Source organism: Notothenia rossii (assembly GCF_949606895.1).
Source record: "Notothenia rossii genome assembly, chromosome: 10".
Taxonomy (NCBI): domain Eukaryota; kingdom Metazoa; phylum Chordata; class Actinopteri; order Perciformes; family Nototheniidae; genus Notothenia; species Notothenia rossii.
Genome location: NC_136908.1, coordinates 46,554,973 through 46,582,557, shown reverse-complemented (window position 1 = coordinate 46,582,557; position 27,585 = coordinate 46,554,973). Strand labels below are relative to the sequence as shown.

The 27,585-nt window shown below is 40.7% G+C and overlaps 1 protein-coding gene across 2 annotated transcripts in view; it reads left to right on the top strand.

Moving 5' to 3' along the window:
- The window catches only part of plxna4 (plexin A4), a 229,002-nt gene that overhangs the window by 154,817 nt on the left and 46,600 nt on the right, over positions 1-27,585 (top strand). For both annotated transcript variants that reach the window (XM_079656550.1, XM_079656549.1), the window contains exons 6-12: positions 7,780-7,903; positions 11,853-12,006; positions 14,484-14,583; positions 14,806-14,920; positions 22,593-22,793; positions 23,642-23,738; positions 25,468-25,658. In XM_079656550.1, the coding sequence (XP_079512676.1) occupies positions 7,780-7,903; positions 11,853-12,006; positions 14,484-14,583; positions 14,806-14,920; positions 22,593-22,793; positions 23,642-23,738; positions 25,468-25,658 (982 nt within the window). The remainder of the gene's footprint in view (positions 1-7,779; positions 7,904-11,852; positions 12,007-14,483; positions 14,584-14,805; positions 14,921-22,592; positions 22,794-23,641; positions 23,739-25,467; positions 25,659-27,585) is intronic.

Sequence of the window (27,585 nt, the reverse complement as noted above, 5' to 3'; positions counted from 1 at the left end):
ATTAAAGTGTGTATGTTTGAGAGAGAAATATAGGATTTTATGAAGATTGTTGGAAATAGAGTGTTTCCTTTTAACCTTTATGTTATTCAGAGGTTTACGGGACATTGATTGATGAGCCCAGGCTCTCAGGCTGCTTCATTCTGTTTTTATATAACTATACATTTTAAGAGATCGTTTTATCCCATTTTTGTACCTGCAGACTATCAGCAGCAGTGTTACTGTGTAATTTTCCGCTCAGTCGGCGTTCCTGCATTGGAGGTACGTAAAGGGGATGGCTCAGAGATGTTCTACTTGGGGGCAGCCACTCTGCAATTTCTCTGTCCTTCGGTATGGGTTTATGTGAGACGCAGAAATTGTGTGTGTGTTTGTTTGTGTGTGCGTCCACACACTGGAGCAACGGGGTCATGGCCAGTGGGCCAGGTAATGACACCCCCACCGGCCCCTCCATGCGGATTTCTGCTCTGTAGACCACCACCCATAATAATAGCACAAGGAGGCACACAAACTGCTGTGTGTGTGTGTGTGTGTGTGTGTGTGTGTGTGTGTGTGTGTGTGTGTGTGTGTGTGTGTGTGTGTGTGTGTGTGTGTGTGTGTGTGTGTGTGTGTGTGTGTGTGTGTGTGTGTGTGTGTGTGTGTGTGTGTGTGTGTGTGTGGGGGGGGGGGGGGGGGGGTCAGCTGGGTTCATGTGTGGCTCTGGTCACATGTACAGTAGGGCAGATGTAGCTGTGTGTTATTTGAGTGAATCTGTGACACAGCTCCTGCTCCAGAGTAACATACAGCCTTCAGGCTATTAGTATGTATAGGATTCCATACAGTGTCTGCTGATGCATGGGTAGCATGGTAATTGGGTTTCAGTTGGACTGCAGAGTGCCTATTTGTTGTGCATTGATTTACCACAAACAGCACTGTAAAGGCAGACACCCATGTGTGTAGTATACAACAAATGAATTGAAAAAAAAACACTTGTTTTTCGCTGCAGGGGAGGTCATTTGTTTTGTTTTCCGAGTGCAGAATTATACATGGATGTGTGAGATTTTAGTATAATTGTATACATCGATTACTAATGTGTCTTGGACTGGTGTGTTTTTGTTTCCTCCAGTGACATGAGCATTTGATAGAGCTGAGGATGGCTGGACCTCGGCTTTGTGGGAATTTAATAGCTTTCGTTTCCCAGCCTGTTTGACCTTCCTCATGCCTCACATTAGATATGCATTGCAACTGAAGCCTCACATGGCCAAATACATCTGCACCCTCTCTTTAGTATTCCCCCTCTCTCTACGCTCCCCTGAGCCTGCAACCTGTGCCCCACTGATACTGGACCACTTTTAACCACAATGGAATTAGTCCTCATGCCTTCATACACCAAAGTAAACTGTGTTTGTCATGACTTTGCTGGCCTTTTTGCTTGTTTTTGCTGCATTGAATGATGGACTTCATACTGAAGCTTCTCCTTTCAAGTATTGTTTTTTTCTTTTCTTTTTTCGCAGTAACTTGAACAAAGTCTTTTTGGAGTTCTCTCTGTTCTTCTGGTTATTTTCATACATTTTTCAGTCATTTGCATCATATGAACATTTCAAACCCAAAACATGAATCAAAGAACGAGTGATGTTCCTTTTTAAGTCAAAGGTTACTTTTTGAAGATAATCATATGCATGTTACAGGGCGTGCAGTGAATAAGACCTGTTTGTATGCATCATTTAACGCTGATTACAGATATACTTTTGCTCTGTGTGCACATACTGCACAGCATAATAAGACCGTCTTGTATTGTAGTTAATTAAATCATCAAAAGGGCTAAATGTTGCACGATGAAATATATTATCTGCCAGACCATCTCCTTTTGAATGGCCATGACAGCCTCATCAGCAACATTTGTCGAGGCTATAAAGCCGTCTCTGCCCTCTACTCAGTCTCACTCTAATTGTGTCACCTTATCAAAGGCTGAAAGAAACAAGAGTGCAGATTAGTTTCCATTCAGGGCCAATCTAATCCTTTCAGCTCTCGCTCTCATAACGTGTCATTGCCAGTCAAACGGCTCTGCACAACAGTGGTGTTTACCAACCAAGTGAATAGATGTTGGACATCTAATTCTCCACGAAAAAGATCCCAGTAACTGACTGTTATTCAAAATCTAAATCACTTTGATTTCTAGGGTTCTCTAAATGTTTATTCTTTGATGTTTACAAAGGGCGGGGATTGTTTCATATTGCTCCAAGCGATGCAATCTTTTTTTCTTTCAAGGTCTGTCTGGATAGTAATTGAAAACAATTATCCAGTGCTTTGCTGTGATAATACCCAGCGCTTACACCAGCTAAACCATGTACGGCATTATCCCTAATATCCTTTCACTGAAGCCCCAAATCAGCTACATTAATTCCCCACTTCACAATCATGTGGACATGCGGGTTAACACAAATCAATATGTGCGCATTTCTTACACACGGTGAGAGATGCAGTCAGGATGCAGGAGCACTTCTTAAACTACAGCGCACATCTGTTATCTGGTGTCACCCACATGGTGATGTATACTATATGTATACATTGTGCGGGTGCAAGATTAACAGCAAAACAAAGTCCAACGTGAAGGCATATCTGCTAAAAGTCATTTTTGGTAGATAATGTATTTGATATGTGTTGCAGGTACCACAGGGAATGGTGGACCTGCACACAACAATTGAAACTTAAAACATTAAACCTAAACTTAAAAAAGTGAATTAGATATTTTATTTTTATTTAAATGCATTCGTTTCAGTTATAGAATCTGGCATACTATGGCACAAGTGACAGACACACAATCAAACAAAGGAAATTATAGTTGACCACTCTTCTTTTCTTTCTTTTGATTGTGATTTTTGGTGTTGAGTGAGTAGAGTTAAAAATATCGGTAACACTTTATATTAAGGTGCACAAATTCACCATCAACTGGTTGTTAATTAACATGTATATTAGCAGTATAATGGCTCTTTATTAGTCATTATAAAACACTTATTAATGCCTTATTCTACATGACCGTATTCTACAAGTAATAGTTGAGAGTATTTCCTCAATAACCCTCTAATTATTGCTTATTTATTGCAAGTAAGGAAGTTGTTGTTCATGAGTTTTGGTCTTAATATGCTCTGCTCAATATGGACCTAATAAGGCAGTAGTACCACAAGAAGAGTAATCCTCCCATAATAACACTTAACAAATATGATCTATTCTTATGTAACAAGATGTGAAACTAGAAGGGTTAATTGTTTCTAAATAACAAAAAAATAGGTATTTCAATCTAAGAATATGTTTTGGGGTATTGACAGTTCCGCTACCAATAGCAAGGTGATATTGACCTGTATGTTTCATATTTGCACATTTATATTTTTGTAAAATGTGTACTGAAGGTCAGACAGGAAACCGGGTAGGCCTACAGGAAGTAGGAGAAAGTGAACTGAATAGCATGGCAGTAGAGTACTACTAATTTCCCCTATGCAACCTGAATAGTTAAAGGTTCAAGTCCGTCAGAAAGCAATGACTGTAAGTGTAAGCCTTACACTTACACTGTTAGGATTAGTAACATGTATTGTGTTTATGTGATGACATTTGGAGATGTTTAAACTCAATGAGAAAATGCGTTAGCGTTCGCGGTAGCATACACGCTAGCGTTAGCCACACTAGCCTGCCCTGTATGCTTATTGCACAGCTAGCATTAGCTATATTGACCTTGTTTACACTTAGCGGTCCTATGTGTTAATCTGTGTATGTTACACTTGCATGTATGAGATCATTAAGTGCCTTGTAACTTCCTTTTTTTATAGTTTTACTCCGTTTGAATGTCAGTGGACTGCAAATAAGTCAATAAAGGAGCATGGCTGCTCATTCCCTGGCTCTCAAAGGAGTTTGGCTGGCTGTTTAATCTATGTTCACACTGAGACAGTACAACACATAGAGAGAACAGTACGCCTATTGTGTAGTAAGTACATACAAGCAGGTCACACAGTGTGATCACAAATACATAAACTTAAAAATCAGTTTTTATTTCAAAAAGTACAGGCTGCATGTGTGTTCTCAGCCTTGGAGAAACTTGGCATGTTTTGGTACGTGTATGTGTCTGAACCTCTCTTTAGTTGTTCATTAATAAAACAGATATTTCAACGTGTGCCTACTTTGTTCATGTGCTATTAATTTCAGTGGTTGTGTGCTATAATGTATTTTCAAAGTGTGAAGAGGAGGCATCTTTAGAATAGGGAACCTGTTCAGGTCAATTAGAGTCAAACTACTAGCTTATTGGTTATGAACAAGACTTCACTTTAAAATAGGGAAAATATTCTTAGATAGAAATACCTAATTAGAATCAAATTACTAGCTTATCAGTTATGAACAAGACTTCACTTCAAAGTAGGGAACATATTCTTAGATCGAAATACCTAATTTTGAGTTATTTAGACTTAATTAACACTTACAGTACAGTATGGTTTCATGTCTTGTTACATAAGAATAGATCATATTTGTTAAGTGTTATTATGGGAGAATTACTATTCTTGTGGTACTACTGCCTTATTAGGCCCATATTGAGCAGAGCATATTAAGACCAAAACTCATGTACAAAATAAGCACTAATTAGAGGGTTATTGAGGAAAAACTCTCAACTAATGGCCTATTACTTGTAAAATATGGTCATGTAGAATAAGGCATTAATAGGTGTTTTATAATGACTAATAAAGAGCCAATATACTGCTATTATGCATGTTAATTAACAACTAGTTGATGGTTAATTTGTGTACCTTGAAATAAAGTGTTACCAAAATATCTATTCTCACTACCTATTTGCATAACAAGCTAAACAAATTGGCCCCAGTCCACTTTTTAAGAGCAGAGTGACATACCTTCTGTAATGATAATATATTAACAAGCCCCATATGCCAGGCCTACTGTAGCTGCTGCACCCATAAACCCACACTGCCTTGTTTCGTCTTGTTGGCTTGTAACTGTATTACAGGGGATATAACTTGTGGGCTGCACATTTTCTCCAAAGTAATTATTTCCCATAAACATTGTACATTGTGACTCCTGCTCATAAAAACCTGACCTAAAATGTTATTTACTGTGAGCTTGACATTTACAATTCTTTACAGGATAGCTTGTTTACTCTGATTCCTTCTGTCACGCAGTTTCCTGCATCATCCCTCTTCCTCTCCTCATCCCCCTGCTGTGATTTACGGCAGCTAGTGTCTTAGAGATGTCATAAACCTGAGCCTCATACTGCAGATACGATGTCAGAAATCACTCCCTTGTCCACTCATTTACTACTCCTGATATTATGGGCAGTCAATAGCATGCAGTACATAGATATTTCTGATACTAACATATCATCATTACCTGACAAAGGCCACAAGCTGAAACGCTGTTGCAATGAACTTCCTCCATAGTAGGTTTGCTATTGTTTTGACTTATTTGCACTTTTTATACAGTCTATGTTTGAGCAAAGCTTTCACAACAGTATGTCTTGTGGCTCACAATGTAGCTGTTTATATACCCATTGAAGAGAAGATTTACTGTATGATGGTGTCAGTGTGTGTGTTTGAGAGAAAGAGAGAAAGATTGAATGTAATGGTTCTATAAACCTTGATTTATTCATTTATTATTCACTTGGAACCATTCAGTCATACAAGGTGATGATTCACGTAAAGACATTGTTCGAGTAAATGTTAATAATGCACTTCTGCTAGACTTTGGCATGAAATTGTATTTATTTTCAACCAAAACAATATACTTTGAAACTGTCAAGAAAGAAGCACAAAGGTAAACATCATTATACTGATACTACACACACACACACACACACACACACACACACACACACACACACACACACACACACACACACACACACGAGTGTCAGACTCGCAGTACAAAATCCACTGGATGTTTTGGTTGCTCTTTCAACGTTTATTTTCCAGCAAAAATAAAGCAAAATACGAAAACAATATTTAACGTAAACTTAAACAGCAGATCCTAATAATCCGTCTTTTTGGTAAACATAAGGCTACATCTGTGACGTGTCAATGACGGTTTTGCTGCTGCCCTCCCGTCACACACCGCACCTCCAACTTAAAGCTTTAGCCCTTTGACCTTCACCTGAGCAAAGCGCACCTCTCACTGAAACAGAAACATTTATTAATAAAGGTTCCAAATAAATCAAAACAAAATCAACTTAAATGCGGCTGTACTGCTTCCCTTCTCTGGTTGTAAACAACAGACCTGTGGGTAAGAGGTATGCATTGTTTGTATGTATATTTGAAGGTAAAAGCGTGCGTCTGTGGGTTTCTGTGTGGGTTGTTTGCCTCGGGATACTTTATATGATGTGGTCGTATTAAATCAGAGTGAGAAAAGGAGGAACAGACAGGATTGATAGAGAAGCACAAAGGAACCTGAAGCGATTAAACCCGACTCAAACTGGCTTAGCGGTGAAAGCTCCACAGAAAGCCAACAATGGTCGCCGAGCTTTAAATCTTGTTTATTTCCGCTTTCCCTCTCTCTCACTGTTTACCCCTCCTCCTGCTCTCTTCCTCTCTCAAACAGATTATTTTCTTTTCCTTTATGTCTGTCTTGTTTGTGGCACATAAGGCTGCTTAGTTTTACAATACTAATGTCAGGTTAAACCCGTCCTGCCGTAATGTCTCAGATTCAGAATAAAAGGTGCCGTGCTGTATAAGGTATTACTGTATTTCAGACGTCAAACACTTCCAGGTCTTTCTTTTATCCGTTCATTATTACATCATTCTTCCTTTTCATTCTTTTATTTCTTTTAAGGAGTTTCAGGGCAGTCTGTGGATTAGCCAGGTTGTTAATTGCTCAGTACGTTTTTTGTCTGAATCTGAATCAATAGGGGATTTAACTTGTATAAATGTATGAGGGGATTAGATGGGAATGTGTGTGTGTGTGTGTGTGTGTGTGTGTGTGTGTGTGTGTGTGTGTGTGTGTGTGTGTGTGTGTGTGTGTGTGTGTGTGTGTGTGTGTGTGTGTGTGTGTGTGTGTGTGTGTGTGTGTGTGTGTGTGTGTGTGTGTGTGTGTGTGTGTGTGTGTGTGTGTGTGTGTGTGTGTGTGTGGAGGTGAAAGGAAGGTAGAAATTACATTTAGGGCCAGTTTTCTAACTCAATGTACTTTTATAAAAAACTTGAAGCTTCATCCTTTTTTTGTCAGCCACTTCAGCTGTAATACTTAACTTTTAAACGTATTACCATAGTTTTTTTTGTTGGTACACACTTACATTTCCACAAAAAAAACATTAACTATTTAAAACTATGGGGAGTCACCCTGCAGTATGTCCTCCTAAGTCCTCCTTACTGCCAAAACCACTGTCCTGTACTGGATTAGACCACCTGGTCTGTATTAGGAGGCGAACAAATCCACCCCTGCCTCCCACCAATATCCAGATCTCCACCTGCACTTGGCATTGCTCATGAATGCCAGTCATTAAGACAGCATTACAAAGACGAGGCCTACCTCTTTCCCAACGGACAGGCTCCACTTCCACATATAGAGCAGCCATTGTTTTAAATGCCACTGCTCCCGCCCTCTGGAGACCGGGTTTCCATTCACTGGACACTGTAGCTAGTACGCTGCCAGAGAGGAAATATGATAAATGTGTCCAACTCTGTCCGTCAGGCAGCAGTGGGACATTCTCTTTTTCCCCAGGTGTCAACAGGTGGAAAGGGGTATGATCTGGTCCGGTTATTTCATGTGTGTGTGTGCATTTTTCATCCGTGAATAACACCCCCTCTCTTGTGTTTGTGTTCCCAGGTGCACCAGAAAGGAGAAATGTGAGCGATCATCAGAGCCCCGTCGCTTTGCATCAGACATCAAGCAGTGTGTGCGTCTCAGCGTCCACCCAAACAACATCTCAGTGTCCCAGTTCAGTGTGACGGTGAGTGGATAGAAACATACTTTTACTTCTACAATAAAAAAATAAATAATAATGACCTGTTTTATAAAAGTTATGCACAGTTTATCATATCAGAATCAGATCAGAATACCTTTATTCGTCCCACAAAAGGGACATTTACATTGTTACAGGCAAAAATAGCTTAATATGAATTAAAATAGGATTTACACAAATTACCATTTACAAAATACACATCCAGTACCAGTGACAGTATTAAAAAGAAAGTGTAGCATGTATCAAATAATTCATCTCATGCAATTACTTATTGTTTAATTAATCTGTCATAAATTAACAGCAACATACAAATGTCCGAAAATAAAATACTAGTTGTCATTAACTCATGTTTCTTTTTTCGTGCCATTTGACGTAGGGATTGTTTAATAATTGTTTTCCAGTCAATGAGGGAGAAAACACTTTAGCGATCATTTGTTTTAGTGCAGCCATATTGCATTAAACAGTGATGCTAGCTGAATGTGATGCTAGTGAGAACATCTTGTCTGGCAGATTGACAACATCACACACTCAAGGATCATTTGTAATATGTTGTAATTACGCTCTAGATAGTGATTAGTAGACCGTGTTAACTCTATAATCCTGCTTTGCATCAGTTAACTGCCTGCCAAAACGCATCCTTCAGAACCTGACCCCGCAACGTCCAGTGAAACACTTCCCATCAAATGTCAACAATCATTAGCAGCACACAGTTTAGCTCAGCTGTGTTTATAGGGGATGTTAGCAAAAAATTGGCAAAGATAATTCTTCCCCCAGTCGTTTTAGTTGGAAAAAAAACTGCCTGATTTAAAGCTCTGACTTATTTTGGATTGTTTGAGTGTATTCACTAGTTTGATAAGGAGCTGTTATATATCGGGTTGGAAGATGAATGGTCTGTGTGAACTTCTATGCAAGGAAATAAATAGATATGGCTTTAACAGAGACCTATGGGAGTAGGTATTCCCTTGCACTGTGTCCCATTTACTCCCCACCAAAGGCCCATTCTGATTCAATAGTTATTTTTCAGTTTGACAGGACCAGTCAAAGTGGCTCTGTAGGTGTGTGTGTAAATGTGTGCATCACTTTATGATGTTCCTGTGATTTCACTGCAGGTTCAGGAGAAGATTGACATTCCCTTGTCATGCTATTTTATATCATCCTAGCCTCATAAACCTCAGTGCCCGTTTGAAAGGTTGTAACACTTATAGTTATAAAAGTCCCACTGACCTTAACCATCTAAAGTAATGTCACATTTCAATTCCCATTTCCTATATAATGATGGTTTGGAAATGGTTTTGAATCCTAGAGACTTGGTCCATAAATATAAGGTCAAAGGTCAACTCAGAATGACTATTCTCCATCAGTGTTGCTCTGAGGTTCACATGAGAGGTTTTGACTTTCTGTGGTACAATTCTGCACCACTCTAATTATATTCATGGGGTGTGTGCTTGTGTATGTGTATGTGTGTGTGATGCGCTCATGCCTGATCCTTTAGAGAGTGTTTAACCTTTTCGCAGCGAGCAGGCTTTACCCAAAGGCTATGCCACATGTCTCCCATCCAACTGATTGCAGGGCAGAGGTTTCTGCCAGACAGACAGCGGCTGCTCCTTGACCTTTATGTTATTAAATATTTGTTTGGAAAGATAAGCCAAGGCATTTTTGACAGAAACAGATACACTCTATTGCTGAAATCAGATCTATTCTTAGAAAAAGCCACTGTTTGATTTCCATCTAACTCTCTGTTGTTAATGAAATACAGTAGTTGACTCAAATTACAATAAATTATTTTAATTATTAAGTTAAGTAAGATAAAACAGTATCAGCCATGACATTTGAAGGCTAATGTAAGGCTTAATTAAGAGTAGCTATAAAGTGTTATCTCTTAACTTATTACCAATATGTCAAAACAGTCTATGGTGTATTCAAATGTATGCTGTCGATAGTGTCTGTATTATACTGTATATTCTTATACCTGATCTATAGTGTATTCAATTTCTATACGGCTGTTAAAAATGTTCATACCTCCTTATACTGTTCACAGTTTAAATACATCATTTTCTTTATATCAATCAGTTTGAACAAATAATGAGTTGTATTCCCTTTACACAGTAGCAGTTAAAATGTTTCTTGTAAATCAGAACTTAAACATTAATTAATGTTATCAAATCAAATATAAAACCAAAGCTATTTGCCACTGCCAGGGCATTACCGTTTTATCTAGTGTGTTAAAAAAAGTTACCCTCAGAGTCCAGAGATAAGAAAACATTGCAGTGGTTACACATAACTCTGTTTCTATCAACTCCTAGCTACTTCTAGCAACTGAAGAGATGTAAAATGTCCATGTAAGAGTTCGGTAACTTCCTCCATGTTTCTGTCCCCGCGAGTTCGTTTCGGTTCATGTGAGCGCTGCAGCAGTCTTAGGCCCGCCCCAAATGCTCTCATTGGTTGAGACGCGTGACGACGCTAATCCAATCGTAATCAACATCCCGTGCCTCCTGTTTGTCTGTATGTGTATTCAGAGCCAGTGAGCAACAGACTTTCAAAATAATATTAATAATAAAAACACTTTCAATGCGCGATACAATAGTTGTCTGCGTTAATTAATTAATGCGTTATCGCAATAGTAACGCGTTAACTTGCCCATCCCTAATATATACTATACTTGAATAAACTCTGCACTTTCTGCTTGTTTTGCACTTCTGGTTGGATGCAAACAACTTTCCATTGTCTTAGTAGTTGTACTGTGCAATGACAATAAAGTTGAATCTAATCATTTGCAGGTAAGGTTTGTTTAGCAGGGCAACATGAACATTCTATTGGATGTGTCTGTTGTTGCTTGTAACATGAGTTGGTTATTTCCATATGTATGCAGCCCTGATGGGACTAGGCTTGTCCATTACTACTCTAAATGTATTTGAGGAAACTCAAGGTCTAGCTGTGTTCCCTTCATAAAGGAAAAATAGCGAGAGAAGTAGAAAGTGAGAGGAAGAGTGAGCAATGAATGATAAGAGGATGTGTGAGAGATGGTAGCTATGTCCATCTGACGTGGGAAGCTTTGTGTCTGTTTTCACCCGCGCCACCATCTTTTCATTAAACAGCAATATAAAAACAGCGCAGGTCAGCCCTTCTCACATCGTGTACCACGGACTGCAGCTCAGATCAATGCCTAGACCGAGGCCCACTGCGGACACGCTTTCCCATCAATATGTATATTTTGGTCTTGACCCCACTCCACCTGGCTCCAAGATCCAGTTAATTTACCTTCTTATTCAAGGACAGTTTTTTTTTCTTCTTTCCTGCTGCTGCATCTGAAGCCAGTTTTTGCTAAGGTGCATAGAGAGCTTACACAGCATTTTCAATGAAGAGGGAAGATTTGCATTCTCCATTTCCCACAGAATTGTCTTCTTTCTGCCTGTCCAGCAGCCTGTATGCTGAGCTAGGATGTCAAATACATACAGCTCATCAACTATGAGGCATTTAGGGCTTGGTTTACAGATAGGAGCTTTTAAGTTGAAGTGTTTTGCCGTTATTTGGATGTTTCTGCACGATGCATCAGATGTCGGTCCATGTATTAAGTTATCAGTCAAGAGTCCCCCGCGGCTCCTCTGGCCGCTGACCACCCTGCAGATGGATCATTACTCTGCATAGAACTTGCAGCTGTGCTTCTCCTCTTCAGCAATATGTGTTACAGTCAAACATATTGGCCCCAAAACTGATCTGAAGTCCTCTCAAATGTGGGAATCTAAACACTGTGTGAAGCAGTCAAAACTTAACTGAATACCCCCTTTTGTTTTGTTAAGCTATGGTTCAAAATATTTCATTATTTCAATAATCTTTTGTAATATTTTTGTTATAATATTACTTTCAAAGTGAATATTCATCATAATATTCCCAAGAATAGTGAAAGCTAACATACCTTTGTATATTTCCCTCCCTTCAGTTGGTGTTGGAGGCCCATAATGTTCCAGAACTTTCTGCGGGTGTGAACTGCACCTTCGAGGATCTGACTGAGATGAATGGCTTGGTGGAGGGAAACCGGATCAAGTGCTTCTCCCCCGCTGAGAAAGAGATGCCACGCATTATTGTTGACAAAGGTAAGGGTGGATCTAAGGTAATCATTTTGCTTACATGTCAACAAACTGGTATCAGAAATTATAATATTCTATACCAGCCAGAAGTGGATTATACAGAAATCATCTCTGTGCATTTGGAGGAAGACTGCTGATATCCAGACACAATCTAATTGTTTGTAATATTAGGGAGAATATCTTATTTTAATTATTTTAAATGTCCTAGCATCTAGTATTTATCAACATTGGTGGACCTGTTGAATACAAACAGTACATGTCTGTGGAAGCACTCTTTGATCTGGATGTCCTAGGGCTATGAGTGATTTTGTGTGTGTATGAATTTTTGTTTTCCCGTCACCATCAGTAACTCAGTGGGCCTTGGAGCACTGCCTCAGGACATGTTTAGTAATTGAACGAACATTAGTAATTGGGCTGCTGTGGGATCGATTTGGCACCCTCCCTCAAAGCGGATATGCTCCAGAGGGAGCGATGGGACCCCTGCTAACCCCACTGCAAAAGCGGGATATCAAGCCGCACAATTACCTAAGTGTTTTTACTACAGTATTTTGGCTAATGTAGTGCCTGGAGATTACACAGTCCCTGCAGACAATTTCACTGTTACAATTCCTTTCAAGAGGCAAACAGCTAAAAACATTTCTGACAGTATTCATTCCGCAAAGACTGGACCATATTTTTTTATCTTTCTAATTCCCTTGCACTTCACCTCGCCCTTCTGTGGTTGACTAAGCCCGGTCTAATTGAACAAAGCTCCCTTCTGGGAAGACTTGTCCCAAGGCATCCTTCATCACAGTCCTCAATGTGTCCTCGTGTGGAGATAATGGAGATACCGTCCTCTTACATACAAAAGAACAACATGAATAATGAATGAAAAGAGAGAATAAATAGAAAGGAAAAGATTTTGATCCATCAATGATGCCCCACATTTACATACAAGGGAATGTTAACTGATGTTTTTTAAATGCCACAACGGTTGAGGTTTAAAAAATATGGCTTTCACGCTTCCTTATGTTAAAAATGTTGGTAACGGATGGTAAATATTGGAGCCAGAAACCGAGATTAGTAAAGTGCAGTGAGGGAAAGTGAGTATATCATCATGAAATCACAGTGCTGGTGAGACCTTTAAGGCCTGAGCTGAACACATGCACTAATATTCAAATGTGTCTCAATTTATTCAGTTCACCCACAAGAACAGGAGCTTCAAACACACATACTGTAGACTGCCATGGCAGTAAAGTTCTCATCAGATAGACAGCACACATGTTCATATGTAAGGCTTACGGGGAGCCTGAGGGTGCTTTGGGGTATTAAAAATGTTTAAAGTTTGCCATGTCAACCACATGTTAAGCTGACAACTCTGCAGTCATGCAAACATACATACAGTATATACAAACATACTCAGACAAACAAAGCATTCAGCATTCCTCCCGTCTTCTTTTTCTCCCACACCTGCAATCGAACACAGTTATATCCTTATTACTGTTTCACCAAGAGGAAAATTCCACATTTATCCCTTTATTTGAACCTTTCACCTTCCATTTTTTTACTAGCACTCATTAGTTCTAAGTTTGGTTGAAAGCGAGAGAAGAAAGAAGAGAGACGGATGGAGGGAAGACAGAGGGAGGGATAGATAGTGTTAGCAGGCTTCAAGGTAACATTTAGGTGGCCTAATTAGGACAGATCCGTTGTCAGCGGTGCTTTACTGTGATTGATGAACGATTCCCTCTTTGTTAGAGAGATGGAGGGAGACACAGGGGAGACGGGGGAGGAACGAGTCGCAGGAGGGAAGCGAAAGAGACCTGTGAATAGAGATATAGTGAGAGACAGAGGGGTACAGCGGGAGAGACGGAGCAGTTAGATGTGATATGTGCTGTTGAATTAAACATGAACTCCTTCATTAGGGCCAGACAAAAGGACACACCAAATACATAAGAGGCACAATCTCGTATAACACACACTCACACACATATACACACAGTTTCTGTTTCATCTTGTTCCCCCTTTACCTTGACAAAGACACTCTCAAAGAGTTTTCTACGGGAATATTTTTCAATCCCAAGGGAAAAGCGTGTGCACCAACTCTTAGTCTCCTGTGAGGCGGCAGGTATAGGGAGGCTAAACCCAACAAAACCCTTCAGTCTCCTCCTCTCCCCAGATCCTGCCTCTCCTCTGCAACAGGCTCAGCACCTGTGGCTCAGTCATCTCTTCTTCATGGGAAATGTGACTAGACACTGAAAATAATCAAACTGTTAGACAGTGGTTCTTTAAAAGTGTATACCTACTGCAGCTTTTACCATTATATTATATTCTGTTGGTCTGATTTCAAAAGATGAATCAAACTCTCCACAATGGGTTTAAAATATGACTTACAAAACAAATGACCCAAATTGCTTTTATGAATTTGTTTTCTCTTTTATCTTAATACAAATACTGTTTTCCTCTTCATATTACTTCAAATGTTTACTATCATCTATTTTCTCCAGGGGACCACCAGATCGTGCAGCTCTATCTCAAATCCAAGGAAACAGGCCTGGCATTCGCAAACACCAGTTTTGTTTTCTACAACTGTAGCGTACACAAGTCGTAAGTCTATTTCTTCCCTGGAGCACTTCTCTCCAGCAGACGGCTTGTCATAATTGTAATCCCTTCATATTGATGAAAAAGAAATGGCATTGATTCCTAAACTGTTGGAAATTGTATTGTATACATGAGTAAGTAGGCATATTGACCTTCTCTAGCGTATTTGCTGCCTGTTCAATACTAATTCCCAACAATGTGTTTGACTCACATCTGTTCTCTATGCAGGTGTCTGTCCTGTGTGAGCAGTCCTTACCAGTGCCACTGGTGTAAATACAGACATGACTGCACCCACGACCCTCGAACGTGTTCCTTCCAGGAGGGCCGAGTCAAGAAGGCTGAGGTGAGTGTCAAGATAATTTTGTATTATTCCTTTATAACTTTAAGACACTGACCAAAGCTCACCTTTTCAGACTGGCTTTTAACATGTGATTCATGTTGTGTCCTTGCTCATTTTTTATTCAACTTTGTATCTGTTTGATTATTTTTACCAGTGTGAAGTGTCTTTGAGCACCTGATAAAGCACTTCAATAAAAATGTATTACTATTCAGACATCAACCCCCCAGCCCCCCCTGTACGTTCACTGGAGATGAAATCCCTCAATGAGCTGCCATCAAGAGGCCCAACATGTCCTGCCTGTACAATCAGTGAGATTTAAAATAACCATGGTTTGATGCTTCCCAGCTCCGCCCTGCCTCTTCTTATATGGCCAGCTGGGTAATAAACACAGGGACATAAATTGGGGGGGAATGTTCGGGTACGTGACTCTAATAGCTGCTATTCTGCTTTTCACATGCAAAAAGAGTTATGTTAAAAGGCTTGAGACACCTTTCAGCTATAGTGCTTCCATCTGGCAGGAGTCTCTCGGCATGTCTCGCTCTTGACTGCACATCAAAGGGCAGTGGAAACTAATAAAATGCAGCCATTTCCTCCTGCCCATCCCTATTCCCTGTGACAGCTTAGTCCGTGTGAATTATCAATAGTATTGGCAGCCGGTTCTATTCCCGTCGAAGCAGAGCCCGCCGTAATTAGTCTGCTCTGCTGCAGAGGACAAGCCACTCACTGAACGAGTTACATTCAGTGAATCCCCCCCCCCCCCCCACACCCAACCACTTCCAGTCCTGTGAGAGAGGTCTCACTCTGATTTAGAGTCCTGCCACAGGGTCGGCCTTCAGTACAGAGCAGTGAAGGAAGGTTTTGAGACACACTGTGTCTGTGTGTAACCTCTGGTGTGTGGCAGTGTAACAGTATGTCTGTATCAGTGGGCTTTATATATTGGTATATGTGTGTGTGTTTGAATAGAGCTTTTGCCTGTGCCCTGCCAAGTCACGGTAGTTTTCAGTGGGAGGCTTTTACAGGGAGTTAGTGGCCTGTTAATCCCAGCCGGAGGTGAGCTGTGATGAAGATCACTAGCGCTCCTGTCTGGTTGGCAGACGCTGCTCGACGGGCAGGGACAAGCTTAGCCAGATTGCCTGCTTTGATGAGCAGTCTGCTCTCAATTGTGTTATTCCACCCATGTTTCCCTGGAGCCATTCAAAGTGCGTAGACGTTATTATTTTCTTTTTCCGCAATTTCCATTATCCTTTTGAACCTTCTGCTTAGTCAGGCCCAAGCTGGAGTCTTTGCAGGTTTACTTTTCCAATTAACTCAGAGGCTGGTGGTCAATATTGACTGAGGATAATAATGTGGGAATCCTCTCCTATTGTGTTGCTGACGAAAAGAAAACCGTAAATAAAGCGAAGGGGATTTGGTATTAGCACATTAATGACATCCTTTTTTTTTTGACGTGTTGTTTCAGAGAAGGCAGGTGCTTTGCAGGCTTAATGACTTTTAATTTGCTTTTAATTAACCCTTCGAATCCAAGGTCGTGCATTTGCTGCCAGATTTGTGGTTTACCGGTTTGAATTAATGAATTGGACACACACAAGCTTAAGAACATGCAGGCACACGCACAACGAGCCATAGAACCATTCCCAAAATGTCCTGATAGGAAACAAGTCATCTTTGCTCAATGAGATGGGATGGCCCCTTTCTGCTGCAGATGACTTTTTGTGTACTATTACAATTAAGGGATTTCAGGCAGCGATCTGAATAATCCCTTAACTCTATGCTAATGATGGTGGCCAAAATAATCTCCCAACTGGTTGAGCTTGTTGTTAGTATGCATGGCAGCACAGAGTTAAAGCCAGGCCTCAGCGTACAGTGGGTGCCTTTTTGTTCATGCCAGTGATGATATGGGCACACGGATCAGACGTTTCCCTGTTGGCACATTAACCAAGGCCACGTCCCAGTCTGCCCTCCACACATCTCAAGGACTAAGCCCTTCTCACTGACAAAGAACCTGCATGCAGCTTCTCTTTGTTACACAGAATAATAGCTCAAAGTTATTCCTGACCACTACTGTTGCATTTATTATATGACTAGGCTTTGCTTGTTTGATCAATAAGCAGTGTTTTTTACCCGCATGTTTATCACTTTTTCTAACTCCATCCACCATTCAGGACACTTTCTGAATGAAAAACATGATATTTCCCTTTCTTCTTTGTTTGTCTACAACACAGCATTTTCATTTCCTGAGCTAATAATATCATCAGCCGGTAAAAAATACAACAACATTGTATTGTTACTGAATACATATCACTACCCCTCATTGCATTATTTACTTGTTTTGTGTGCTGCAGTGACCAATGCCTGGGAGTTTATTTACCAAGAACGTATTGATCAGTGGATCAAGATAATTTTATTAAACAGGCTAACTGCCAGCAGTAATAGCTGCTAGTTGCTAATATTGGACAGGATTGGTAAAGAGAGGTGCTTCGGTTCAATTCATAGACAAATCAATGTCATACACAAACACTGACTGATAAAGAGTGAGGCAAATACAACTGATGAGGGAAACATCGATACAAATAAACTAAAAGTGAACCATTGAAGAACTTCACAATGCCATGAACTGCAATACACTGAACAAACTCAAATGCTGACTTTATTTAAATGTATTATGTCAACACATTTGACATAACTGTATTTGGTTAGTTGAGAGCTCAAATATAAAATACAACCTAATATTTTGCATTAAAACGTAATTGCATTTCTTTTAACGAACCTAATACATGAATAATGTGTTATTTGTTGACATCATACACTTAATTAAAGTCAACATATCAGTTTCTTCAGTGTAGCATCAGGACTAATTTGATTTGATATAAATTGGTTTAATGCGGGTTAACTGGATACACTGTTAGTTTACAATCAATTTAATCCTCTTAAGACTTTGTTGTTATATCACATGGTTTCAACAATTTGTGCAATGGCTTGAGCCCAAAATGCAGGACAGAAAGGACATAAATGCAGGCACAGAAAAGGGAGAGGTATTGGGGGAAAAAAAGTTAAGATGAGGACTGAAAGGCTGTTTAGAAACAAGGTGGAGATCAGCAGGGAGAGATGGAAGATGAACAGAAAGCAGGAGAGTGTCTTTGCCCCAGGCTCTGCAGGAGATGATAAAACAGAGTCCAGTTAAGGGGAGTTCTTGGTAACCACAAGGTGTGTGTGTGTGTGTGTGTGTGTGTGTGTGTGTGTGTGTGTGTGTGTGTGTGTGTGTGTGTGTGTGTGTGTGTGTGTGTGTGTGTGTGTGTGTGTGTGTGTGTGTGTGTGTGTGTGTGTGTGTGTGTGTGTGTGTGTGTGTGTGTGTGTGTGTGTGTGTGTGTGTGTGTGTGTATGTGTACGTGTAGTGTATGAAAACTCAAGATCCTCTTCATCTTCACACCTTACACTGCTATAATTATTGGCCTCTCTTTCGCTCTCACCCTCCCGCCTCTCTTCTTGCTTCCAACTATGCCAAGGGCTTTTACATTCACAGTTCCCACTCCGCTGCCTACTCTCTGTCACTCTCCCATCTCCACCCTTCACACCTCCCACCAGCCTCTAATTATCAGATCTAAGTAGGTCCCTCACAAGAAAAGAAGTCAGGAAAGAGCGGGGGAGAGAGAGTCAGTGAGTGGGAGTTGATAAGAGAAGAGGAGAAGGGTCAGTGAGCTGGATGAACAACGTATGCTGAGTTTGGATAGACGAATAATGGAGGGAGAAAGAATGAGAAAAAACAAAGAGGAGGTCACAGGAAAAAACAATGAGTCAGTGATGGAGAGAGGAAGAATAAAAGATAATTACACAGATAAAAAGAGAACCGCCAACTTGGTTTTCAGAACTCAGCGCTTATTATTTGGTTATGAGTCATATTAACAGTTACTTTTCTCCTTCTAGTCCTTCATTACATGACTGTAAGGCTGCCACTGAAGTTCACATCTTCTCACAAAGACACACACAAGGACATGTAAACTAGTCTGTGCCGCCACATTGTAAATGTAGTTAAAGACTGTCTCACCTCCTACTGACAGACCACTTATCTCTTTCTTCAGCCAGGAAAAAAATACATTAAAGATTTGTTCCAACAAAGTTACAAATACTTTTTCTCACTTGCCTCTGCTCTTAACTATACATTTTTCTTGAGTATTTCCATTTATGCTACTTCTACTCCACTACTTTTTAACAAAAATAGTCAAATTATTTAAATATTTGACAGAAAGTCAATCACAACTTTGTATGTCTATAAAAGTAAAATGCTACCCAGAAATGTTGCATAAATAAATATAATTATATACACCGATACTGCTCAATGATTTTGACTTCTATACTTTAAGTACATTTTGCTGATGATACTTTTGTACTTTTACTCAACTAAGATTTTGAATGCAGGACTTTTACTTGTAATTAAGTATTTTGATAATAATGTATTGGCCCTTGCACTCAAGTAAAGCATCCGAATACTTATTCCACCTCTGTTTATGGAGATGTCTGTGTTTGTATCTCGATTGTGTGCATGAAGAAGAAGAATAAGATACACTTTATTAATCCCTTACAGGGACATTTCTTTCCCCACTCTGTTGTGTTTACACACATTACACACACAGGGGAGGATATACATGCACACACACAACCACATGCAGATAGGAGAGGTGGCAGAGCAGAGAGGCTGCCAGGTACCCAGCGCCAAGGGAGCAGTTTCGAGGTTAGGAGCCTTGCTCAAGGGCACCTCGGCAGTGGCCTTGGAGGTGAACTGGCACCTCTCCAGCTACCAGCTCACTCAATCTCTTTTTTTGGTCCGATCGGGACGTGAACCGACGACCCTTCGGTTCCAAGACCAAGTCCCTACAGACTGAGCCACTGCCGCCTGTATGTGTGATTTGCATTTGTTCCTCTGTTATTTATCGCACTTGAGCCTTTTATGGTGAAGAGGAATGGGAGTGGGTATAAACGGACTGACGTTAGATCAACTTAAATGTTGACATAAATCTAAAAGGGCGACAGCGAGCATGACTGCCAACAACACAGGCTTCAGGAGCCAACTAGGATTCACGTGTGTTTGTCCGAACCACTGAGAGCCATCTCGGCCTCGGGGACTGCTGGCAGCGTTCACCGTGTGTAATATTAGTTTGTTTGAGTGTGTATGTATTCAACAGAAAAACCAGGGCTAAGTAGTAGAAAAAACACGCTGTACCAACAGCTAACACGCTTGTTTGTGGATTCCCTGCCACATTATACATTTTTCATGGTCATGAATGAAATAGGGCATCTGTTGAGTGCAATTTATTCACTGCTGTTTCTTCTATCGCAAAACATGGCAAGGGTGAGAATAAAACATTTATTGACTTTGACACAATTTGAAGTAGTAGTAGTAACCATTTCCATATGTGTGTTTATGTGTCACTGTGGGGGATCATTTAACCGAGATTACACAGATGAGTATTTGGAGCAAAGCTTTAAAATCACCCTTTTGTCGGTAGAAGGAGATAATGAACAGATACAATAGTGGATATGTGTGTGTATGTGTGTAGCAGCTTGCTTTTTAAAGTTGTCCATCTCTATGACATGTTTTTCATGAAGGCAGATGATGCAAGAGATGCTGCCTGGCTGTTTATCATATACTGAAATGAAATTCCAAGGCTGTAGTTTATACTTTGTATGCGTTTGCATTCATATGTGTGTGTGTGTGTGTGTGTGTGTGTGTGTGTGTGTGTGTGTATGTGCGTGTGTGTGTGTGCGTGTGTGTGTGTGTGTGTGTGTGTGTGTGTGTGTGTGTGTGTGTATGTCGTGCGTGCGTGCGTGCGTGCGTGCGTGTGTGTGTGTGTGTGTGTGTGTGAGAATGTGCACCATCATTTCAGTGAGTAATAACCTTGAATCTGCTTGCATGCATAAGAAAGTACTCTCTCACCCTCTGTGTGTCTGTGCACATTCCTATCACTATCTGCCACTATCAGTGTAGATCTGTGTCTTCGAGACTCAGTGAAAGTCACCGTGTTAAGTCACACTCCAGTGCTTCCCATGCCTTCATTTCCACAAACCAGATCAGATGTAATGTCCCCATTGTTCAAGAGTATTACCTGAAAGAGATGTGATTAAAAATGGAATGAATCTCTCTTTGCTCGCCCACTCATCTTCGTACTCCAAATACAGGCCGTTCGTTGTGAGGAAAATGAGATTTGGAAGAGCAAACACATGCTCCACCTCTTCCTTCCTCTCCTCCACCGCTGAACCCCCTCGCCCTGTTTGTCATTTATCTATAATGACTTTGTGAATAGTGTCACAGAGCGTTCCCCTCTCTCACCACGCAGCAGCCAGTCACTCAGCCTCACCCAATCAAGTGGCTTTTAATGAACTTCAAACAAGTGTTATCACCCAGTTCAACTTGCGCTCTGCTTCACTCCCCCCAGCTCCATCCAGGCGGGGGATCACCTTATCTGCTTTCCTTCTTTTCGCCCTCTTTCCTCCTGCCTCTTTGACATGCTAAAGCTCCCCCCGTCGCATATGCTTAATGATATTTTTTGCCTCTTTCAGTCTCTCGGTTCTTTTGTGGTTTCTCTCTCATTTTTGCCTTTTTTGCCCTCTATTCACTGCTCTCTCTAAAACATGAAACAGTTCATAGAAGTGCTGTTGTCTCTCTTTACCTCTCCGTCATCTTTCACTTCTGCTTGTCAGTCACCTCCCTGCTTTTCTTTCCACTTGTTCTCTCCTTCCCTTTTCTCTTCTTTGTCCATGTCTTCACCCCTCCTCGCAGTTTTCCTCTTCTCTGTCAACCTGATTTCAATCCACCAGTTAAAACCAAACATGTTAATACAAACTGTTCGCACATATAAATTCTGTTTAAGTGTGTACTTCATTGTATCATTATTGCTATGTATTGCTATGTATTGTGTATAATGTCGATGGAGTACCTGTTGAGCTGATCCTTCACTCACAGTGAATGTTAGCAGGAGACCCAACAGGAACTATCATAAATAAAAGCACTAAAACATTGGAAAAGGCACACACTGGAGTGCTTATGTTATTCAATTACCATACATGAATGTTTGTGAAGAACTGTGATTTGCTACCTGATGAAACACTTTTTTAAATATATATTCCTGGTCAAATCAGCAACTTCCCTCTGTGTTTTAAACATTCCAAGTCAGTTATTTCCTGTATTGTAATTTCATTCATAATAAAGCACTGGTCAAACTAGTTATGAGTTAAGACCATGTATTTGTAGGTCCTCAAAAATGTCAGCACAGAGAGGTAATTATAAATCATCATTCCAATATGATCTGACTTATCTATGCACATGTTATGGCCAATTGATAAGCCTGTAGACATGTTTTGAATAATGTCATAAAGCTTTACGTAATATAGCTACAGACTGTGTGGTCATTTGTAAATGAATTATGACATAGTAATGGCCAGATTTATATTTGTGACAGTGAAGCAAATGTGATCCATGATTCCATAATCCATAAAAGAGAGTTTTGCATTTCACTGTGTGCCTCAGGTGACAGACAATCTGAACTGCTAATAACTCGAGTGCAAAATGACACGGCAGGATCTTATGAAGTAACATCCATTTAATTTGTAATGATGCATAAAACCTGATGAGAGGACTCATGGAAACAAACGATCCTCTCTTTTGTGTTTGTCTCTCTTCCAGGGATGTCCCCAGCTGCTGCCTGCAGACAGGATCCTGGTGCCGGTGGACGTGGTGAAGCCCATCACTCTCCGGGCGAAGAACCTCCCCCAGCCCCAGTCGGGTCAGAGAGGGTACGAGTGTCTGTTGACCATCCAGGGGAGCGAGCACCGCGTTCCTGCCCTGCGCTTCAACAGCTCCTCAGTGCAGTGTCAAAACACATCGGTGAGGACGAGTGCGTGCATGTGTGTGTATCTTACTGGCCAGCCTTTCTGGGATGTCATCACTGAATGCCCCATTTTTATAAAGTGTTCCTATTAAATATATTTGTAATCCCTCTCACACACACATAGAGCCACACACACTGATTCCGGCTGACTGGTTTTTCCTTTCCCAGCTAGGCAGTGGGCTGATGAGACAAGAAGCTGACTCTGTCTCCCCTCGCAGCCTGCGATCATGCTCCATTCTCTGACTGAATAATACATTGACAGCAATGAAAGACTAGCATGAAAAAGGCTTTTTACTGGTCTTGATGCTAATCGTCTGTTGATACAATAACATCTCATCTTCCTGTCTATCTTCATCCCTTTGGGTGTGCGTATGTCACTGTCTGGAGAAGTCTGCAGGTTTTGTGTGTATAATCACAGTACAATCCAAATATTGTACTGTGATTGAGCAGAGAAGAAGGGAAACTGTAATTTAGCGGAAAATGATGATTCTATCTCCAACCCTCCTGCTACTAGTGTTATAGAGCCAAGTTAAAAATTATATTTTTCCAAAGCTCTCTAGTGTGTATATTCCATTTGTTGTGAGTTCAGTGTGTGTGAGTTCATGTGTGTGAGTTCAGTGTGTGTGAGTTCATGTGTGTGAGTTCAGTGTGTGTGAGTTCATGTGTGTGTTGACTGTCTTCAGCCACCTGTTGATGATGCGTTTTGCATTCAGAACCGTATTGTTCTATCAGAGCCTTTTGGACTGGAGGATAACAGACAGTTTAAAGAGGCTCAATAGCTTCTCTCTCTCATACCCTCTTCCACATCTCTACCTCTTTCCCCCTCCGGTTGCTATGGTGATAGTATTTCTATGATGGGATGGAGATGAGCAGTCTTCCTGTGGTGCTGACCGTCATCTGGAACGGAGATTTCACCATTGACAACCCCGCCAACAACAAAGGTACGCATGCACACACACACACAAACACAAACCCACACTCCAACACACACACACACACACACCCACACACACACACACACACACACACACACACACACACACACACACAAACACACACACACACACAAACACACACACACACACACACACACACACACACACACACACACACACACACACACACACACACACTTGTGAATCCATATCAGCTCTTTCCATAGTTTTCACTGCTTTATTAGAAACCACAAACGCATGCACATAGTTGTCATATTCTCCCATTAACTCTCATTTAATCACAAATGCACACATACACACACACACACAGGAAAGCTGCTGCTTCCCTATTGTTGCCCTTGGAGTCTCCATGGCAACAGGCGGGCGGTGTGCTGAGGTGCAGCATCCATCCCCTGATGTTGCGTTTAGAGTTGTTAACTTTAACGCATCCTCTCTTACGCTTCTTATTCTGTAGATCTCGTTCCCTTCTGCACTTCACTGTTTGGCCCAGCTCTCTAAATACAATTTAAAAAACATTATTTATTTTCAGCTTGTTTCCCTTATTTTTTCTATCAACAGAGTTTGGCAAGCTATCCATCTCCGTCGGCAGTGCTGTCTACTCCCTCCATTTAATTTCTCTCATCTCAGCGACTCCAGTTGTTTACTTTCTCATACATTTCAGAAGAGCAGCAATGGCAATACATGTTGATACAAACAAATGTCAAATTGCTTAGGAATAACTAAATCTGAAATAAGCCAAGTTAAATAACTGTTTCATGCTGAGGAACGGTATAAAACAAATCAATATCTTGATATAAATGCTGCCTTTCGTTTTTTTCTGTCCAACCATCCAATTTATTTACATTTCATGTGGGATGACTGAGATTTGAGGCTTTCAGCATTCGGCTGCTGAGCTTGATTCAGTTTGGTTATTGGCGACCCACCACTGTGAGTGATCCCTGCTGGAAACAGCAGCATGCTGGGGGATGTAGTTCTTTGACAGGAAAACAACTTATTTTAACCTAAGGCAGTAGAGTCGGGCATATTGTTAAAATACGGAGTGTGCTGCAAGGCAAAGTATGTAAAGTATTTATGTGTCTGAGTCAAATACAGCGTACAAAACATATCCCTGAGCATGATAGGAAAATCAAAAGAGAAACAAAAGTTTGAATGAAAAGATAAGATGCTAGAACTAGAGAATCCTTCTCACCATCCTCATACCTTGGTTTGCCTGTAGAGGAAGCGTCTACGGGGGTATCTTTTGATGGACAGATCATACATGCATCTAATGGCAATTAAAAAGAAAATGGCTGGCTTGTTGCCATGGAGATGATATGTTAAATATGTGGTGAATGAGCAGATGAGAGAATCAGAAAGGAAGGAAATTCAAAGAGAGGAGAGAGTATATAGAGTTGATGATAGAGGGAGAAATAATGAAACAAAGATATCAACAAATGTATCTCTCTAAATGTTCAGTCGCATATTTCAAACAGCAGCTGAGAGACAATGAGAGGTTTGGGTAAACAACACAAATTGTAGTTTATGTGTTTTGAAGTGTTTGTCCGTCATTTTAGAGGCTTTTGCGCAAATACATTTGCATACATTAGCTGCACTGTAATCAGTTTTACAAAGGTTGTTTACTTGAGGTTTCCACTCTTTCTCCCTCTCTCTCTACCTCCTTCCTTCCTTCCCCCTTGTTTTCTTTCTCTCTGTTTCTTTCCTCCCTCCTGCACAGTCCATCTGTACAAGTGCGACGCCCAGCGTGGGAGCTGCGGTTTGTGTCTGAAGGCGGACCCTCTGTTTGGATGTGTGTGGTGTAAAGGAGACAACCGCTGCACCCTCAAACAGCACTGCCCCCACCCCGAGAACCAGTGGCTGGAGCACAACGGCATCAACAGCAAGTGCACCCACCCGAGGATCACACAGGTACACACACACCACAACACACATCACCGCAGTTGTGTTATGTAACAAAGTCCATTTACTTAAGTCCTGTACTTAAATACAATTTTGAGGGAATTGTATTGAGTATTTTGCTACTTTGTGTTTCTACTCCAATACAAGTAAGATGTAAATAGTGTATTTATGTCCACTACATTTATTTAGTACCTTTATTTACTTTTCTGATTTTGTTTAACGGTGTGAAATATAACACTTTAAACTTAAATTACACCGGAGTAAATTCACAAGCTACCCTGCAGTATACAAAGTCATTATAACACCTTAATGATCAATAATTATAAAACATATCATATAGATTGTTCTGAAATGGACCAATCTGCACAATGACTAATTTTACTTTTGGTACTTTAAGTATATTTTTGATTTAATAACAGAGCACTGATGGGAGCATATATTCATCAGCAGGACAGCGTGGTAGTTGGTCATTTTAACATAATTGAAGAGGGTGTGAGTCAAGCTATTTAGTTTGACAGCATGTGTAAGGAATGATTTACAGTCTACAGTATCAAAGTGATAAACCATAATCACAGGTCTTTTAAATACATTGTCTTAAGTGTAAGGGGTGGCTCACCTGTGGCGGTCCAGCCCCACGTACTTTGTCTGGGTCCTTTCACCAGGTCCGTCTTCAGGTCCGATCTGTGGCCCTTTGCTGCATGTCACACCCTCTATTAATCCCTTTCCTATCCAACAAAGGGCCAGAAGACCCAAAATAAGGGTCAAATATTAAAATAAATAAAACTGTAAGCGGAAAATCGCTTATTTGTATTTATTTACTGTTTTTGTGACTTTGACATTGAATTTTTTTTGAGAGAATTGACTCACCATCTTACTGTTATAGTGGACATACAAACACTATAGGGGGATTGTCCATGTTAGACCTAGAAAGGAGACTAATCTTTCTCATTCTTGCTAGTTATCAATCAACTGAAACCAGATGGTCACGCAAACCCCACTTAACCCTGAAAACTCCGGAAAACCACAGACACCGTGAGAGGCAGATGGACTTGACCTGCGTAAGACATATTAAACGGGCAAAGCAGAAGGGATACAGGTTAGCGACATGAAGGATACAAAGATGCAATGGAAAGATGGATGACACAAGATGCCAAGATGAAGGGAGAGGAGGATGGATTGGGTCTACATGAAAGAAGGTGGTGACGGATGGGTAGACTGAGCCAGAATAGAGCCATGTTAAGCTGAAGGGGTGGTGGAAGACCCTCCCCATATCCCCATGATGGATATACAGGTCATCTTTTTTTTTTTTCGAGAACGAGAGGTAGGAGCAGATGGTGACTGACTAGCGAAGCGTTGATAAAAAGACAGAGAGGGGGATTCCCTTCTGGTGTCCTGGGGAGTGATAGGTTTGTACAGAGAGAAGGAAGGAGGATACAGAAATAGAAGGATAATCCCTTCTCCTCTGTCCACTCTCCTCTCCCTACACCATCCTGCATAGACCAGCATACAGATAAGTGGCCGACCTTGGTGGATATTCACAGAAAACGCCACTACAAACCCCATTGTTTGCTATAATCCTGCATCTCAACAGATCATGTTAGCCTGATGGGTTTCATCTTCCCCTTATTTTCCTAAACAAAGCAGGATAGTCAGACACAGAAGAGAAAGGTCTGGAATCATTGGACACTAAGCACTCTGTTTTACTCTACTTTTTTTAAGTAGCCAAGACCATGTTGATTATTTGTATCCAGGAACAAATAAATCAACTGTTGAAGAAGGTGAGAAGAAGATGGTGATATGTTGTCTCTTGATGTGCTTATTAAAGAGTCTCCATTACTACATTGCACTCTGTCATTGGTCCACTCCACTGTTTGCCTTCCCTGCGGGCAGTGGATTTATTCCTGGAGACAGGCCCTGTATTTCTGCTCACATCCCT